The following is a 16856-nucleotide window of genomic DNA, read 5'->3' as shown; positions in this document are numbered from 1 at the left end:
GTCAGGCATATTTTAGTCTATCTGGTGCTGGCCCTCTCTAACAACCAAACCTCTCATAGCCACGGAGGACGAGTCATGAACAAAGAGAGAGACCAATGATTGATTCAATGAGAATTGAAGCTGAGGCAGTCCTCAAATGTACACCGACTCTAATCCTTTAAGAGCTCCTTATAGTTACCCCAGGTCGTGTTTCCAGACTCAGCTGCACTGGGCTCGTCATGACAACAGTCATTGGTTGGCACATTGAAGCACCTGTCTGTACTGTCTCTCACTACCCCAAAAGGAACGCTGAACTCGGCTGGGTGCCACCCACGTCAGCCTTCACCTTCATATGCCTTCTTTTACCTCAGCCTTCATCCCTCCTTTTTTTTAACCACCCTTCATATCCCCCTCTCCAAATACAGTTTCATCGACTTCAAGGGGGATGTGTCAAAGGATCCGTCAGACACATTGTTCCGTTTTCATCTGATGTTGTCGCTCAGGCTTTTTGTAGCAGCGGGGTATTAATGATTCTGCCTTTGGCTGAGTCATGTGAACAGTCGCTCTGCCTGGCATGCGGATAGGAATATAGACATGTAGCCGTTTTAATCGATGAACGTTTTTGAATAGAGTATTTGGTACAATAGCGTCATTGCCTCTAGGATCATATATCTGCTAGTATTACAGTTTTGAGTTATGTCATTGTCTTCCTAATACGTTGCATTATAAAGGCTACAGCTGCCCCAAAAAATGAGCAGATTTAGCCTACTTTGGTTTATCTAATTGATCTTTAGGTGACAATGCGTGTGGGGTTAATAATGGTGGCTGCGGTAGCCTGTGTCTGGCCATTCCCGGTAGCAGAGTGTGTGCCTGCGCTGATAACCAGTACCTGGACAAGAATAACCTCACCTGCTCCTGTAAGCCCTGTCAAATACACTCTTGTCTCAAACATACAAGGCCCGTTCAGCCTGACACTCCACATCAATGACCAAGGCAATCAATAGGAATAAATGACAGCAGATAAGATATGGTCATGTAGAACTCAAAATCCCAGTATAGATTTTGAATGCCAGCATATAACATAAAATAAATGTTTCCTGAGTTGTGGCTCTTTTGAGGAATATGTTCTGCAGAGTGTGAAGATGGGCCAGCAAGTGGATGTATGTGTGTGCTTGCAGCCACATTGGGAGATTCAGGGGACCACGGGGAGCCACAGAGATGTGGGAATGAAGAGTTCCAGTGTAGGAACCAGCGTTGTGTCCAGGCCTCCTGGAAATGTGACGGGGACCATGACTGTTTGGACGGAAGTGATGAGGAACCGTACATCTGCTGTAGGGGTCTTATTCTGCATGTTAGAAAACATATCTCATTTTGCATTTGTGGAGAGTAGGACATGTCCCAGAGACATTTTTGTGAATGAATTAAGTTGAAATTAACAACATACATCATCTATGCAAGACTGAAATTGCTAGGCTTGCTTTTTTTGTCATGCTTTCTAGCTGTCTATCCAATGTCTATGATCGAATCAAAAACATTTGTATTCGTCTCATGCGCTGAATACAACAGGTATTTCACCTTACAGTGAAGTGCTTACTTACAAGCCCTTAACCAACAATGCCAGTTTTAAGAAAAATTACCTGAAGAAAAATAAGAAATAAAAGTAACAAATAATGAACATTAATATGAATGCATGACAGTTGACATCAAAGACTTAATATCAAAGCAATTTTGCCCATTTTTACAGATAATCGTAGTTGCCCTGCAGATCAGTTCAAGTGTCTGAACAACCGCTGCATCCCCAAGAGGTGGCTCTGTGACGGGACCAACGACTGTGGGAACAACGAGGACGAGTCCAACTTCACCTGCTCTGGTATGCCGCTGTCTGCTCTACTTAGAGGCCCGTCTAGCTCATATGGACCAGGATGCAACTGCCAGATTCCATGTTGTAGAACAAACTTGGGTGATCTCCAAGTTTCTCCAACCAGAGAGTCATTTGGGAGAGGTTCTGTCAGACCAGAGGCCATTGGAGAATACACAGAGAGGAGAAGACAACCATTACACGATTTATACATACGCTACTGCATGATTTCCCGTGGTGGTGGGGGACCTGTATGTCCCAATGGCCTCTGTGCTGCTGCACATCATGAATGTATCTATATACTGGGATAATTCATCATCTTCTCCATCCAGAAGACTTGACCAGGATATGCACACCTCCTCTGGGGGACATAAGGGGGTTTTGTTAGGGGATGTAGAGGAGAAATGTTTTTTGTTTTCACTTCATCCTTATCAATGAGCTTCAGTTGCCAGATGTTGACACAACGCCGGATCCTGGACACGGATGGGATGTTTCCACGAGAGAGAAAATGGCGATTTTATATGAACGATATCCGGGTGTCACGTTTTTACGTCCACTTTCTTTGATCGCTGTGAATAGATGGATTGCTGGGAATAGATAGCGAGCCAATTCTCTAGGGACGACCAGTCACGGAGAAACCAAATACAGATGCTTTAGCGCTACAGAAAAGATATCCAACACACATGGGTCTGTTGGCTGTCTATGTGGAATCAAACGTTCCAAAACACATATCATGAACAGTAAATGCAAAATATTAGACATTGCTTATAATAACCTTTTTGTCACATACTATCATGATGTATATTCACTCACTGAAATAGCCTAGGCCTAGTCGATGCACTTTATTTAAGTACTTATTGAGACCATACTGGTAATGAAAAGCACTAATGTAAATGTTGCATGATAGAAAAACGACGTTCAGTGTAATAAAAGGCTGTTTTATTATCACTATTAATGTTTTCAGCGGGATCATGCCGAGCGGACCAGTTCTCCTGTGAGAACGGGAGATGCATCCCAGAGTCCTGGCGCTGTGACAGGGATGACGACTGTGGGGACCACTCTGATGAGACCGCCTCTTGTGGTGAGCTTCTGGACAAGTTTCCAATTGGCTCCTGAAGCAGTCCATTGGACAAGGAATTCTTAGTGATATGTTAGCGTGGGCATTTTCTTCTGATATCAACATTAGCCTAGCATTTCAGAAATCATTCACAATGTTTTTGAGACTTTGTCTGTCGTTGCATTATATCATTCCACTGTAAGCCTGGTCTTTTACCTACCCGTCATGTTAATTCAATTTAGCATGTAGGCTAGCCTCCGGGCCTGGTCTGACATACTCTGGAGCAGACAACTCAACACGGAGATGGAGACAAAGGCTTTTCATATTTAAAATGTGAAATAGCTGGGACTCTCCCGGTCATAATTATATCTTCCTTCTCTGAAACATGCATGGGCTTTCAAAGATATAGATCTGGGATTGGCAACTGACTCAATCCCCCCCCCCTTACTGTTGAGAGTTAGTACACAAGATGCAATTTGTGCATCAGCTATTTTCAGTCACTGACAGTCACACAATTAGCCATGTCAGCTAACGTTTTTATATTGGTAAGTTAGTCTAGCGTCAAATTACCGACCGGAGGGCCTCATGGATTTTGTTAGTCACTCTTACTCAGATATCGTATTCACAACGGAAACAATTTTCTCTATCCTATGGCAAAATGTGTAGATGTGCAGGAAATTAGCTGTAAAACTGCACATTTTTCTCTGGGATGATGGTGTTGATGAAGGCCATGACCAGCCTTTCAAAGCTTTTCATGGCTACAGATGTGAGTGCTACTAGGCGGTAGTCATTTAGGCAGGTTATCATGGCGTTCTTGGGCACAGGGGCTATGGTGGTCTGCTTGAAACATGTAGGTATTACAGACTGGGTCAGGGAGAGGTTGAAAATGTCAATGAAGACACAAATGCAAGTTCAAACAGGTTCAAAGACAGCCACTTCACCAGCACATGAACCCCAAATGACCTTTTCCCAGGTCAAGTATCCCACAGTGGAAATACACCCTCTTCTGGCGAGGATACATCTAACAGTACTGTGTATCACCATCACCACAGTTGTTAAAGCCAAAGTAAAGTAATTATCTGATATCACCTTCTACACAAGTTTGAGATAATAGGGAAAAGTAACAGGCAGTAGAACAGTCTGCAAAAACAATCAGCAAGAACAATTTGAACCTTAGCTGTGAATGATACTTTTCTGTTACCTCTGGTGCTACTTATAAACGGCTTCACTTCACAAGTACAAGCAGAGACAGACAGTGTTCACAGTAATTGCAATTCGCTCACTCTCATTTTTGTAACTTCAGAATTCTAAGGCAATGCCAACTCACATAACTGTGCCAATGTCTCCTGCATCCAATGTGTAACAATAAAATATGTTTACCCACACTGTTTCTGAGGTTTTCAGTTCATGCATTGTGTAAATTACTGGCCTATGTGTTTCTGGACAGTTGAAAATCGATCAATTCCTGTCATCAAAAGTGCTTTGTTAGAAAAAAATCCCAAATTGAAGTCCAAACCTCTTGTATTACAACAATAACACTGTTTTTCTTCTTTCTTTCTTGACAGATTTCCCCACATGTGAGCCCCTCACACAGTTCAGCTGTTCCAATGGAAGGTGCATTAGCGTGAAATGGCACTGTGACTCAGGTGAGTGGCACTTTTCTGTGAACACTCTCTTTTTGCAGTTCCATTTTCTATCTCAGTGTGAAAAACTGCCTGATTGGAAATGGCCTCATTACAACAAACAGAATGTATTGTAATCTGGTTGTAACAGCATCATTTCAACCAGTTTTCCTTACTGGGAAAATGCCATGGGATGGAACCGCACTCTCAGGAAGCAGCTTGCTGGATGAACACATTTCACTTTCTCTGAACCACGCTGTGACTCTTGCACTGTTTCTTAATCTCTCTTCCGTCTGTTTCCCCCTCTCTTCCGTCTGTTCCCCTCTCTTCCGTCTGTTCCCCTGTCTTCCGTCTATTCCCCCTCTCTTCCGTCTGTTCCCCCCCTCTTCTGTCTGTTCCTCCTCTCTCTTCCATCATTTCCACCTCTCTTCCGTCTGTTCCCCCTCTCTTCCATCATTTCCCCCTCTCTTCCATCATTTCCCTCTCTCCCATCATTTCCCTCTCTCTTCTATCCTTTTCCCTTCTCCCCCCCTTTTCCCTTCTCCCCATCATTTCCTTCTCTCCCCTTCATTTCCCCTGTCTTCCATCCTTTTCCCATCTCCCCATCCTTTCCCTCTCTCCCTTTCCACCTCACCCAGATGATGACTGTGGGGATGGTAGTGACGAGGTGGGTTGTGTCCATGCCTGTTCCAGTGCCCAATTCCAGTGTGCCAGTGGGAAGTGTATCCCTGACCACTGGGCCTGTGACGGGGACGATGACTGTGGGGACAACAGTGATGAGGACACCACATGCTCTGGGACAGGTGAGAGGAAAAACACACTAACTTCTCACTCTTCTATCTGCCTCATGGGACACACACCCTTTGGATGGAAGTCTTAGATCTGTGAAGGTGTAATGGACTTGGGGAATATGCTCAATTTAGTCTTTGAAATGGGGATGCTATTCATCACACTTCAAGGGATGCAGTTAGGAATATGGGTTTGAGATGTACAATAACTGTCTTTGTAAAAATAGACCTTACCCAAGAAAGAAGTACTTTATTTGCTGAAGTGCGGAGCCCTACCTGAACTCCGTACTTGCAAATGTATGTTTATCTCTGTGACCTCTGTCTCTCCTATAGCCTCGGTATCAGCTGATGACTGCAGCGGAGATGAGTTCCATTGCCGGGACGACGGTGGCACCTGTATCCCCGAGCGCTGGAGGTGTGACGGGGACAAGGACTGCGAGGACGGGAGTGACGAGGCAGACTGTGAAGGCACCAGCAGAATGTGCGACCCGCACGCAAAGTTCACCTGTCAAACCTCAGGTACAGTACTGAGGCTGCTGCGAAAACACTTTCGAAAAGCTGCACACTCTGTGGCTCTAATGCAGCGCGTACTCTATAATTAAATACCCATGTTTAACTGTCGAAAGCTACACTGCTTTCATCAAGGTTTCATCTGGACTGTAGCTACTGTGACCTACACACCAAGCTCACCTGTAAAATCTCAGCGGCCATGTTTTTAATGTCGACCTCTCAGTTATTACCATAGACACACATTTATTTGATTTATCTCTGGTTATTACCCTCAAATTGTCTTCATTTGTGTCCTTGGTGTACAGGGACACATTGGGAAGCTGATATAAGCCTATAGGGTTAGCATTCACACACAATGGTGAGAAAAAGCCAGAGCGCCTTTCATGTCTTTTATGACATCCGCAGGGCATCTTGTAGACTTCTCCTATGTTTTATGACGTAGACATGACAGTAAAATGGGAACACTTGGGGTATTTAATGTGACTCCTAAAACAGTTCCACATGGTTGTGGTAAATCAATCTGGCACCGGGAGTTGCAGATTTAGCAAAGTAAGTTGAATGAGGTGTGTGTGTGTGTGTGTGTATAAGGTAATATTATTGGGCCAATAGTTCAGTGGAATTGATATGAATCATCTGCAAGGTACACTGCGTTATATATCATTGGTCTTAACGTGGAGAATTCACACGGGAAAAGCCTCTGGCTTTTAGTTCACTGGTCTCACGGTGTTAAAAGTCTTAATATGCATCATTCACTTACCATGCAACATTCTATAAAATGTCATTATTCACAATTCACATACCTGTATACTTCATTTCGCTTTTTCAGTCGGCTATCCAACACCATTTTCAAAGAGCCCACAGCGTCCGATTTCCAAAGACGGTCGCTCCTCCAAACTATTCAAACCTCCTATAATGCCATATCAACTGCAATTTTTTTGGGGGGGGGGGAGAATCTCCTTCGCATATAAGCGACGATACAATTGTCCGGGGCCTAGTATTTTGTATAGACGTGTGAATGTGATGCTTAAAAGACATTGAGGCTTAAGTGTGCACACAGTGCCATGGAACGAGAGAAGCGATTTATGATATCGTGACCCCGGTCCGACTTAGAGATATTGTTGTCTTTTTTTGTTTAATTAGATTAAAACAAAACCATTTATAAAGATTCACCGTCCATGCGTTTATGGTGAGAATGTACATGACTGAATACAATGCAATTTCTGGAGAAGTGCAAATATGATCTGTAAGATGGTTCCATGATGTTTCTAAAACGTTACATTTGCGAGCAGTATAGCAGTGAGTGGACACCCCCCCCCCCCCCCCCCCTTTCTCTTTACATTGGATCTTTATCCAGCTACTGTGAAACGTTTGGATGTACGTAAAACAGTCGAAATTGCCTGTATTATGTGCCGACAGGGAGCAGTGTGCCTGTACCTGTATTGAGACATGGCCTATTTATAACAAGTTGTTTAGATTTTTATTCAAATTTGCTAAGAATTATACACAGCCTTTTCAGGCCTTAGTAAAGTAGCCCAGTGAATCTTTAATCTTGCGTATTGACTACGTTTGGCATGTCCATGCCCAGACTACAATGCTCAGTGGGGATAGCCCCTATATCCGAGTGAATGCAGTAGAAAATGTTTAACAATGTATTTCCATATGGAAGCAATGCAAATAATACAGTGTGAAATGCAAAAAAAAATTCAACATGTTTAGCAAATATGGAGCAGGCTATGTAACGAACTTGGCTATAACGGATTACCGCCAGCGCTAAGATTCACCATTGCGTTATGTTTGTTAAAATAGATCCCCCCCTCAGCGTGGATTCTGAAACAGCTTCATTAGGATGCTAGCTTGGAATCGCAGTATTTTGTGAAACACTCCAAAACACTCCCAAATTAAAGCGAACAGAAAGAACATACCTCCAACAATAGATCAACATACTGTTGTTTGAATTGAAATAATTGGCAGACTCAGCTCTGATCTGTATTCACTGTGTCTGTCCAGACTAAGCTGACGGCCTTATGCTGAGGCAGACAAAGTATAGCCTTTGAAAATATATAGGAGACATCCCAAATGATACCCTATTCCCTATACAGTGCACTACTTTTAACCAGAGCCATATGGCACTGGTCACAACTAGTGCACTATATAGGGAATAGGGTGCAATTTGGGACAGATAGATAGCCTTTCATTAGGCCTCATTGCAAACCACATGTTTATTCCAGGGTTTCCTCATCAATAACACAGATTAAAGCTGAGGTGGGCTGCCTCTCACTCCATACACTACTTTCTTCTGATGCCTATAGGGCTTGTATTCCTCCGCTTTTCAGGATTCCTCTGAGACTGTGCTTTTTACCTCGCTGCTTCCAATAATTGCTTCCTGTTTTCTGCAATTGTTTCTAAAAGCTTCTATTTCCAATCACTTTAGAAGCATTTCACCAACTACCTAGACTCAGCAGAATTGCTTCATTCGATGGTATTGACAGTTTAGTCTTGGGTATCACTATAACCATTTTCTCACCAGTTTTTTTTTGATAGTTTCCGATCTCTCCAAGAAAATTGACAATCAATTCTTATTGTTGTACTTACGGTTGAAATGTGGGTTTTGTAATCATTCACAATCTCTCTTACAAGGACAAAATTAGAACATTCTTGCAATTTTGTCCTTTGCCTCATCACCATCTCTCTCTATTTCTCCCCACACAGGCAAGTGTATCAGTAAGAGCTGGGTGTGTGACGGGGACCATGACTGTGAGGATCTGTCTGATGAGGAAGGCTGTGAGACGTCGCCCTGTAAGCCCCCCAGATACCTCTGTGCCAACGACACCTCCGTCTGCCTGCCTCCCGAGAGCATCTGCAACGGGAGATACGACTGCTCTGACCACTCTGACGAGGGACACTTCTGTGGTGTGACCTTTGTTCAGATCACTTCTCACCAATTCTCTTGGTCCTATTTCTCTCACTTGAATCAATTCTCTCGGTCCCCACTTCAATTAATTATTAAATATTGTTCCGTTTTTTTTTTCTCACTTCATTCTATGCTTTCTCCGCTAGTCCGACCAGAAAATGTATGTTGACAGACAGTGTTGAGCTGTTGTAAATGAGCAGCAGTGCTTACTTTGGCATTGTCCATCTGTCCTCTTATTCTCCACTGAACTCAGGGAGAACCTCAGGGAGAACAAGCTGTTGAGACTGAAGAGCATGTAAAACTCTTGCTGACCAAGATCCTTAGTTTTCTCTGGAAACACTCCAAAGACAGCAGGGAAGAGACAGAGGAGACATATTTAATAGTGAAGGGGATTATGGTTTATGACAGAGACGAGCCTTTTGTTTGGACCACATGGGCTAGATGATCGTAGCAGTGGGGTCAGGCTTAGGCAATGTTGATGGGGGTTAGGCCAGATGAATGCCTTATGTTCACACGAATGACCTGCCCAGGGATTACCACACGACACTTTGTCTATAGAAAAAAAAAAGTGAAAATAGATGTGTCAGGAAAGATGTGTTCACTTTCTTGTGGGGTATTGAGCCCCTATGCCACTAGTCGACGAGGACGTGCAGTACATCGGTCTCCATCCATCACTACTCTCTGACTTTCCTTCCATACATCTGTCTGTGTTCTCTGAATCAATCTGCTCTCCTCTCATCTCCTTTCTTCGTCTGCTTCTTTCACCAACTCAGATGATTGCATTTTGGGTAACGGCGGCTGTAGCCACCAGTGTGCAGTGGCTCCTGGGAGGGGCGTGGCGTGCTCCTGCCCGCCGGGGCTCAGTCTTAGCCCAGACAGCAGGACGTGCCAGACCCTGGACTACTGCTCCAGGCACCTCAAGTGCAGCCAAGTGTGTGAGCAGTACAAAGCAACCGTCAAGTGTTCCTGCTACCCAGGCTGGAGGCTGGAACTAGATGGGGACAGCTGCCAGAGTACAGGTAGCTGGTGTTAAGCTCTGTGTGACATGGCTGATAAGTATTTCTGACACATACCTGCGCTCTATGGAACTGCCCAATGACAGCCCATAGAAATGAGAATTCCGATTCTATTTCTGTGTTCCTGTGTGTCTCAGTCAGTAGAGCATGGCGCTTGCAATGCCAAGGGTCCTGGATTTGACCTACTGGGAGCAACCATAAGTAAAATGTATGCACGCATGACTGTAAGTCACCTTGGATAAAAAGCGTCTGCTAAATGACATATATTATTATATTCCATGGGACAGCCATCACTTACCCTTGTGCCTTGAATCCAACAGATAAAAAGCAATGTGATAAATTGGTTATATTCCTAATTGTACTTTCTATTCTAAAGCAGTTATTTGGGACATTCCGTTTATATAGTAGTTAAATTGTTTGGAAGCAGTACCCAATGAGCATTGGCCATTTATACGCCAGTAGCTTTTAGCCCTTTTTTTTTCCTCTTCATCAATTTCTCCCAGTTATTTAATGTAACATCTGGCAATTGTATTGAATAAGCTAGTTTTTTCCATCTAAAATGTTACACTTTCGATTGGAGATGAATCCTCCAAAGGTTTCTGTACTCATTTTATGACAGAACATGAGTTGCTATTCTAGCAAAGAAACACGACAGTTCTCTCTGTATGTGTGTGAGAATCTGTAGTAGTATGCAATATTTATTGTCAAAAATGCATTTCTTGACTTATTTGTTGTCTCCTTCCTCAGATCCCTTTGAGGCATTCGTCATCTTCTCCATCCGCCATGAGATCAGGAGGATCGATCTCCACAGGCGAGACTACAGCCTTCTAGTTCCTGGTTTGAGGAACACGATCGCCTTAGACTTCCACTTCGATCAGAGTCGACTCTACTGGACCGATGTGGTTGAGGATAAGATATACAGGGGGAAGCTGCTAGGCTCTGCTGGTAGGAGCACATAGAATTTGGTTGGAAATGTGTTTTGGTTAAGCTGAGTTGTCAATGTTTAATTGAGGTCGTGGGGAAAGTGTTGCATTCGTTATATTTAGTTCTCCTTTTAGCTCCACTGAAGACTTCCTAAACCTAAGCCTTTTTTTACCTGTGTTTCAGCACATCCTCTTGCCTTCTTATGTGTTATTGTGTTGGTCTTTTACTGTCATTGGTTCCTTACAGGTGTGACAGGGATTGAAGTGGTGGTCCAACATGGATTGGCTACTCCGGAGGGTTTGGCCGTTGATTGGATAGCAGGGAACCTGTATTGGATCGATAGCAACTTAGATCAGATAGAGGTGGCCAAACTAAACGGGGAGCTCCGGACCACACTGATCGCCGGAGGGATGGAGCACCCACGAGCCATCGCTTTGGATCCTGAGCAGGGGTTAGTTCTCTCCGAGTGAGTGAGTGAGTGAGTGAGTGAGTGAGTGTACCCTTTAACAAGGATATGCATTTCTTACATAATCCTGGTTTGCTATGAATGACCGTAGGGTGAGGTTGACTTGATTCTGATTCATCCTTAATCCATTACACATGGATGATCATTCTTATTTGATTATTTTGTGGTTTAGAATTATTTTCTGGACAGACTGGGATGCCACCTTCCCTCGGATCGAGGCTGCTTCTATGAGCGGAGGAGGACGCCATGTTGTCTTTAGAGACATGGAGATAGGAGCCTGGCCTAATGGTCTTACTCTGGACCTTATGGAGAAGAGGGTCGTGTGGACCGATGCCAGGTGGGTTACATACCTGTCTATATGAGGTCAATTCCCCATCAATTCAGGAAGTCAACTGAAATACCAATTTTGATGAACATTTCAGTTGACTTCCTGAATTGGCAGAATTGAGTTGGAATTCACCCCAACCCTGCTGGTGCAATCAAATTATTATAATAGACAAACATCTATTTTCATCTCAACAGGTCTGATGCCATATTCTCTGCTCTGTACGATGGGACTGGTATGATAGAGATTCTGAAGGGACATGAGTACCTGTCACATCCCTTCGCTGTCTGTCTCTACGGGGGTAGTGTCTACTGGACTGACTGGAGGACCAACACTCTGGCCAGGGCTAACAAGTGGACAGGGGCCAATGTGACAGTCATCCAGAAAACCAGCGCCCAGCCATTTGACCTTCAGATATACCACCCCAGCAGACAACCACAAGGTAGGCTACCGCACTGTCTCAAACATTCAGATCACAAGGTTGAAAAGAGAGTGGCGTGTTTTGAGTGCCGTGTTTTGAGTGGCGTGTTCTCTGTCTTGACCCTCAGTCCATCTGGATTGGTTGAAGAGTTTTGTTTGGTTCGATCATAAGGAATCATTTATTGTATGGTTGCATTTCAATGTGTTACATCTGTGTCTCACAAAATACTTTTCGCTTGCTATATCCAACGTTGTCTGAGAGATAAGACATCTGCTCTAGCTTGTCAAAAGAAATGACATTCTCTGTCTTAATGCTGGAAACAAAACATCATAACAACTGTCACTATTCATAGGTTGTACCTCCATCACTTGGTTGCGTCATGCCACTGTTATGAATGTTCTCAGGCCACCCTCTATAGGTCTATAAAAGTTGCCCTAAAATGGTGATAAGCCCAGTCATTCTCGACAGGGGCTGACTACTGTTTAGTCTAAATGACACTGTAGTGCCTGGAAATACGATGACGTTGCTAAAGTAGTCAAATATTTAGTAGGAAACAACTTTGCCAGCGTTTCCATGTCATCAAATTGAATTTAGACAGATGGCAATGTTGTCATTAGCTTGCAAAGTTTGTCAAAAATAGCTAGCAATGCTAATGTTAGCTAGCTAAAATTAAACTGCATCTAAAGTCAATCTTGCTACTTCAAAATGATGACAACAGGTTTCCTACTAATTATGTGTCTCCTTTTGAATGTCATTGTATTTCCAAGGCAATGTAATGCACTTTGGATGAAATCTTCATCAGCGGTCATTGACAATGCATTGAGTAGAATGCTCAGTCCAAAAATGAACATTCAAAACAATATTGTGACGAAACATGCAACCCTTGAATTGGTTCATCTGGCTTCATTTTCTCTGTCTGGACTTTTGGCAGTAGGGTTCACTTACAGGACTCTCTCTGCCTTTCACAAATCAAATATGTTTTCTTCCAGGAGTATCAGAATCTTGTATTAACCCACCTGCTGTGTTCCGGTCAATTTGGACCGATTTACACGTTTGTTCTCTGAAAAATGTAGTTCATTTAATCTGATTGACATTAGGTTCCATGACTTTGTCCACACAGAATACACACAATACATTTTGATATTTTCATAACATTTGGGGTGTTTTATGTAATCTTTGTACACCTGTGGTATTCCCGGTCATTAGAAATGAATGGGTGAGACTACAATTAGTTTATAAAATTGAGTTCAGGCACATGCCCATTCATCAGATGGACACACTTCCTCTCCCAGACCCCCAAATGCATGTGTGTTTGAGCAAACACACACACACACACACAAAACTCCCCTTCTTGGCTTCCATGGCAACCCCCACAGGAACCTTTCCCCAATAGAATCCTTCCCCCACGGGAACCACACCTGTTGGCATTCTCACAAACAATCGCAACATTGTTTCAATAATATATAGAACTTTTCTAACAGCTCTGGTATATAAAGCTTTTTTGAGGCCTTGCTCACAATTCATTCTGTGGCAGCACAATGACCAAACGATATACTGTATGTGAGGCTCTTGATCATGTCTTTGATCATAGTACTGGTGAGGAGGAGAGGTCAGGAAACGGACAGTGAAGATGCATTAGAGGAGAAAGTAGTCTGTGATAAATCTGAGTATTTGTTACAGTCAAAATAATGCATACATTATGTTTTTTTCTTTATTTAAAAGCGAGTTGTATGAGCTTAGGTCAATGAGGTCTATAAATGGCAAATACAAGTTCAAAACGTGTAATGTTCACCTAACCTAAGAACCTAAGTTGATAAAAGATCTAACACAACATTAGTTGATAATATATGTGTTATTATGAATTTATAATCAGCTATAATGGGGCGGTCGTTGTGGTCCGGGGAATACAGAATTCATTAACGTGAAACGAACACAACAGGAGGGTTAAAATAAACCAGACTAATTGATTATTGAACAACTTCCCCTCTCTCCCTCTCTCGGCAATAGCCTCAAATCCCTGCGAGGCGAATGGTGGTCGTGGACCCTGCTCCCATCTGTGCCTTATCAACTACAACCGCACCGCGTCCTGTGCCTGCCCTCACCTCATGAAGATATCTGCAGACAACTTTTCCTGCTTCAGTGAGTGAACCTCACCCCTTCAGCCGTTTGTCAGTTGGTCTCTCCTTACATCAGCCTCTCCGCCCATCCATCGCTCCTTCTATCCAGCCATTCATTAATTCATACAATCCTCCACATTCATACATCATAGTGCGTGTCCATCAAAAGTGAGTCATTTCAAAACCCTGTTTTGAGAAGGTGAAAAAGGTATCTGACACAGACTGTGATTATGTTCACACTACAATGACATTGTTAAGAGCATGCCATTTTAAACTCATAACCCTGAATAACACCCGCTTGATTCTGAACTTTGAAAGCAGGCTATGCAAAGCAATGTCAATGTCCAGTTTTCTCTTGTTCTTCAACAGCACTGAAGAGATTCCTTCTGTACGTGAGGCGAACAGAGATCCGTGGCGTGGACATTGACAACCCTTACCTGAACCTGATCACAGCCCTGACGGTCCCAGATATAGACGATGTCACAGCGGTGGACTACGATGCATCAGATGAACGAATCTACTGGACTGACGTCAAAACACAAACCATCAAACGGTCCTCCATCAACGGAACCGCAATAGAGACGATCATATCCGGAGGTAGAGAAAGATGTTCACCTCTGTGTTTTGAAATGTATCGGTTTTCTGACACTCCTGTAACGAAACAAAATGTTGGTCGTAAATGTCTTATCAGACGATTACAGTGTTTTGCGTCCATTTGATGTCCTTTTCATAGCCACCCGTTCTAACTTTCATAGTCCACTTGTCAGGTTGTTCAAGCGATAAACTCAGCACATTATTTCGTTGAAGAGATTAACACGGCCACATTGATGTCGTCTTTCAGCATCTGATTTTTTTTTGCAGGTATTGTTAATGTAAGAGGGCTGGCCCTGGACTGGCTCTCCAGGAACCTGTATTGGATTAGTTCAGAAAGCGACGAGTCGCAGATAAACGTGGCGAGGCTAGACGGGTCCCTGAAAACCTCTGTGCTTCACGGGATTGAGAAGCCCAAGTGTCTCACCGTACATCCGTCCAAAGGGTAAGATTCCATTTTTGTATGTACTTTTATACAGTTCAATATCTGATATTGATTAGGTATAACAAGATATAGTCAAGTGAATGCTCGTTACATGATAGGATAAATGATGCACTTTTGTGTTGGTCTTCTGTATGGAAAATACTGTTATCCTATGGAGTTTTTACCTCCCAGGAAAATGTATTGGACAGACGGCAACACAATCAACGTGGCCAACATGGATGGAAGCAATAGCAAGATCATTCACCAGAACCAGAGAGAGCCCGTTGGTAAATGTCACATGTACAATTCTGAATATTTGTTCTTACGTACAAAACACCCACATTTAGTAGCCAGTGCCAGTTATCTTCTGCCATTGTATATTGCATGACAACAGTAGTACTACTATCTGGTAAACAAACCATATTGCAATATTGAGTGAGATGATCGGTAGGACAGCAACCCCCCCATAATATGTCAATCATAACTGTAATCAATGATGTCTCTTCTAGGCCTGTCGATAGACTACACGTCAGACAAGCTGTATTGGCTCAGTGCAGGCAACGCCTCCATCAACAGGTGTAGTCTGGACGGCAGTGGTCTGGAAGTGCTGGAGACCCTGAAGAAAGAGCTTGTTAAAGCCACGGCTCTAGCTGTTATGGGTGAGTGGCGAGAGTTTAGAGCTTGGGACCGTGTTCATAAAGTGTCTCAGAGTAAGATGTGCTGATCTAGGATCAGTTTTTTCCTTTTTGGAGCATGGTTCTATGGATGAGCACTACTACCCCGAGACTCTTTCTGCATATTCTTTGTCTTGGAAATATAATATAAATATAATTATGTTGTGCTCTTCCAGCTCATAAAAGCATTTGCTGCCCAAATTGTATTTTGTTCTTAAGTACTAGTCCATTGATTTGGAGTTGTTTTTGATCTGGAGTACATGAGTAAAAGGGGTTTTGACAGTGATGAACCTTTGCTGTCTTCTTGCATTATATTATTTGTCAATTCACCATTTCTGTTTATGTCTGTCTCTGAAACGATTCCAATTCACGTTTAAAATTGCATCCCATCTGATAAAATGCTTCATCCCGACAGAATACATTAGGGAACGTTCTCTGGCTTCACTGGGACTTGTTTAGCCTCTACAGTGATGGGCGACAGAGCCGCCTCACGCTACAGAAATAGAACACAGTAACCAGACTTTCTGACATAGTGATGGGCAACCTGGGCTTTCGATCCATCCAGGTTCCAGGTTTACTTATAGCTATAACGGTGATTGTATAAATACTGTACATCTATTACGTTTTAATAGTACAGGTCATTGAGGGGGAGTTTCTCTCCACGCTCTACAAGAAAGTCGATCATGATACTATTAACAGGATGGAATAATTATTTTTCATGTTGATTAGATGGTTGTATTAATTTGTTTAATATCAGATGTGCATTAACCTACTTTTAGTGGTTATTCCCCTTGAGTAACCCTACAGGGAGTAGGGTTAGGGGAGACAGGGGAGATACGTCATTATTGATGGGCTTCTTGCTCTGGTTTTGCTATGATTCCTTCGTTTATAGTACCTCTCTTATCTGCTTGGGATATTGTAATAGCCTCTGGGATATTAAAGTCCTATCTACCTATCTACAGTATGGTCTGCCGTAACTCTGTTGGGAATACTGTTTGATTCTGATGTAATGCAGCTGTAGAGGGACTGTTGTTTACAGAAATCCTATCTGAAAGACGTGTATTTTTTTCTCTTTGGTTTTAACACGGCCTCTTTTTGCATGCTCTCCGAGGAGATTATGTTCTTTGTTGATAGCTGTAGTCCAGCAGGCCAAAAGCCAAGAATGGTTTGTCT

At 43.0% G+C, this 16856-nt stretch overlaps 1 protein-coding gene across 1 annotated transcript in view; it reads left to right on the top strand.

Annotated features, from left to right (window-relative positions):
- Positions 1-16856, top strand: part of lrp1ba (low density lipoprotein receptor-related protein 1Ba) — a 163952-nt gene that overhangs the window by 46576 nt on the left and 100520 nt on the right. The window contains exons 13-30 of the mRNA XM_036952429.1: positions 774-896; positions 1158-1310; positions 1724-1849; positions 2802-2918; positions 4460-4540; positions 5155-5319; positions 5638-5823; positions 8524-8724; positions 9499-9744; positions 10489-10686; positions 10912-11116; positions 11304-11468; positions 11654-11898; positions 13885-14016; positions 14364-14591; positions 14856-15030; positions 15202-15296; positions 15519-15668. Of these exons, the coding sequence (XP_036808324.1) occupies positions 774-896; positions 1158-1310; positions 1724-1849; positions 2802-2918; positions 4460-4540; positions 5155-5319; positions 5638-5823; positions 8524-8724; positions 9499-9744; positions 10489-10686; positions 10912-11116; positions 11304-11468; positions 11654-11898; positions 13885-14016; positions 14364-14591; positions 14856-15030; positions 15202-15296; positions 15519-15668 (2991 nt within the window). The remainder of the gene's footprint in view (positions 1-773; positions 897-1157; positions 1311-1723; positions 1850-2801; positions 2919-4459; positions 4541-5154; positions 5320-5637; positions 5824-8523; positions 8725-9498; positions 9745-10488; positions 10687-10911; positions 11117-11303; positions 11469-11653; positions 11899-13884; positions 14017-14363; positions 14592-14855; positions 15031-15201; positions 15297-15518; positions 15669-16856) is intronic.

Source organism: Oncorhynchus mykiss, chromosome 18, assembly GCF_013265735.2.
Source record: "Oncorhynchus mykiss isolate Arlee chromosome 18, USDA_OmykA_1.1, whole genome shotgun sequence".
NCBI classification, from domain to species: domain Eukaryota; kingdom Metazoa; phylum Chordata; class Actinopteri; order Salmoniformes; family Salmonidae; genus Oncorhynchus; species Oncorhynchus mykiss.
The sequence above is the reverse complement of the archived record's forward strand: the minus strand, read 5'-3'. Positions and strand labels throughout refer to the sequence as shown.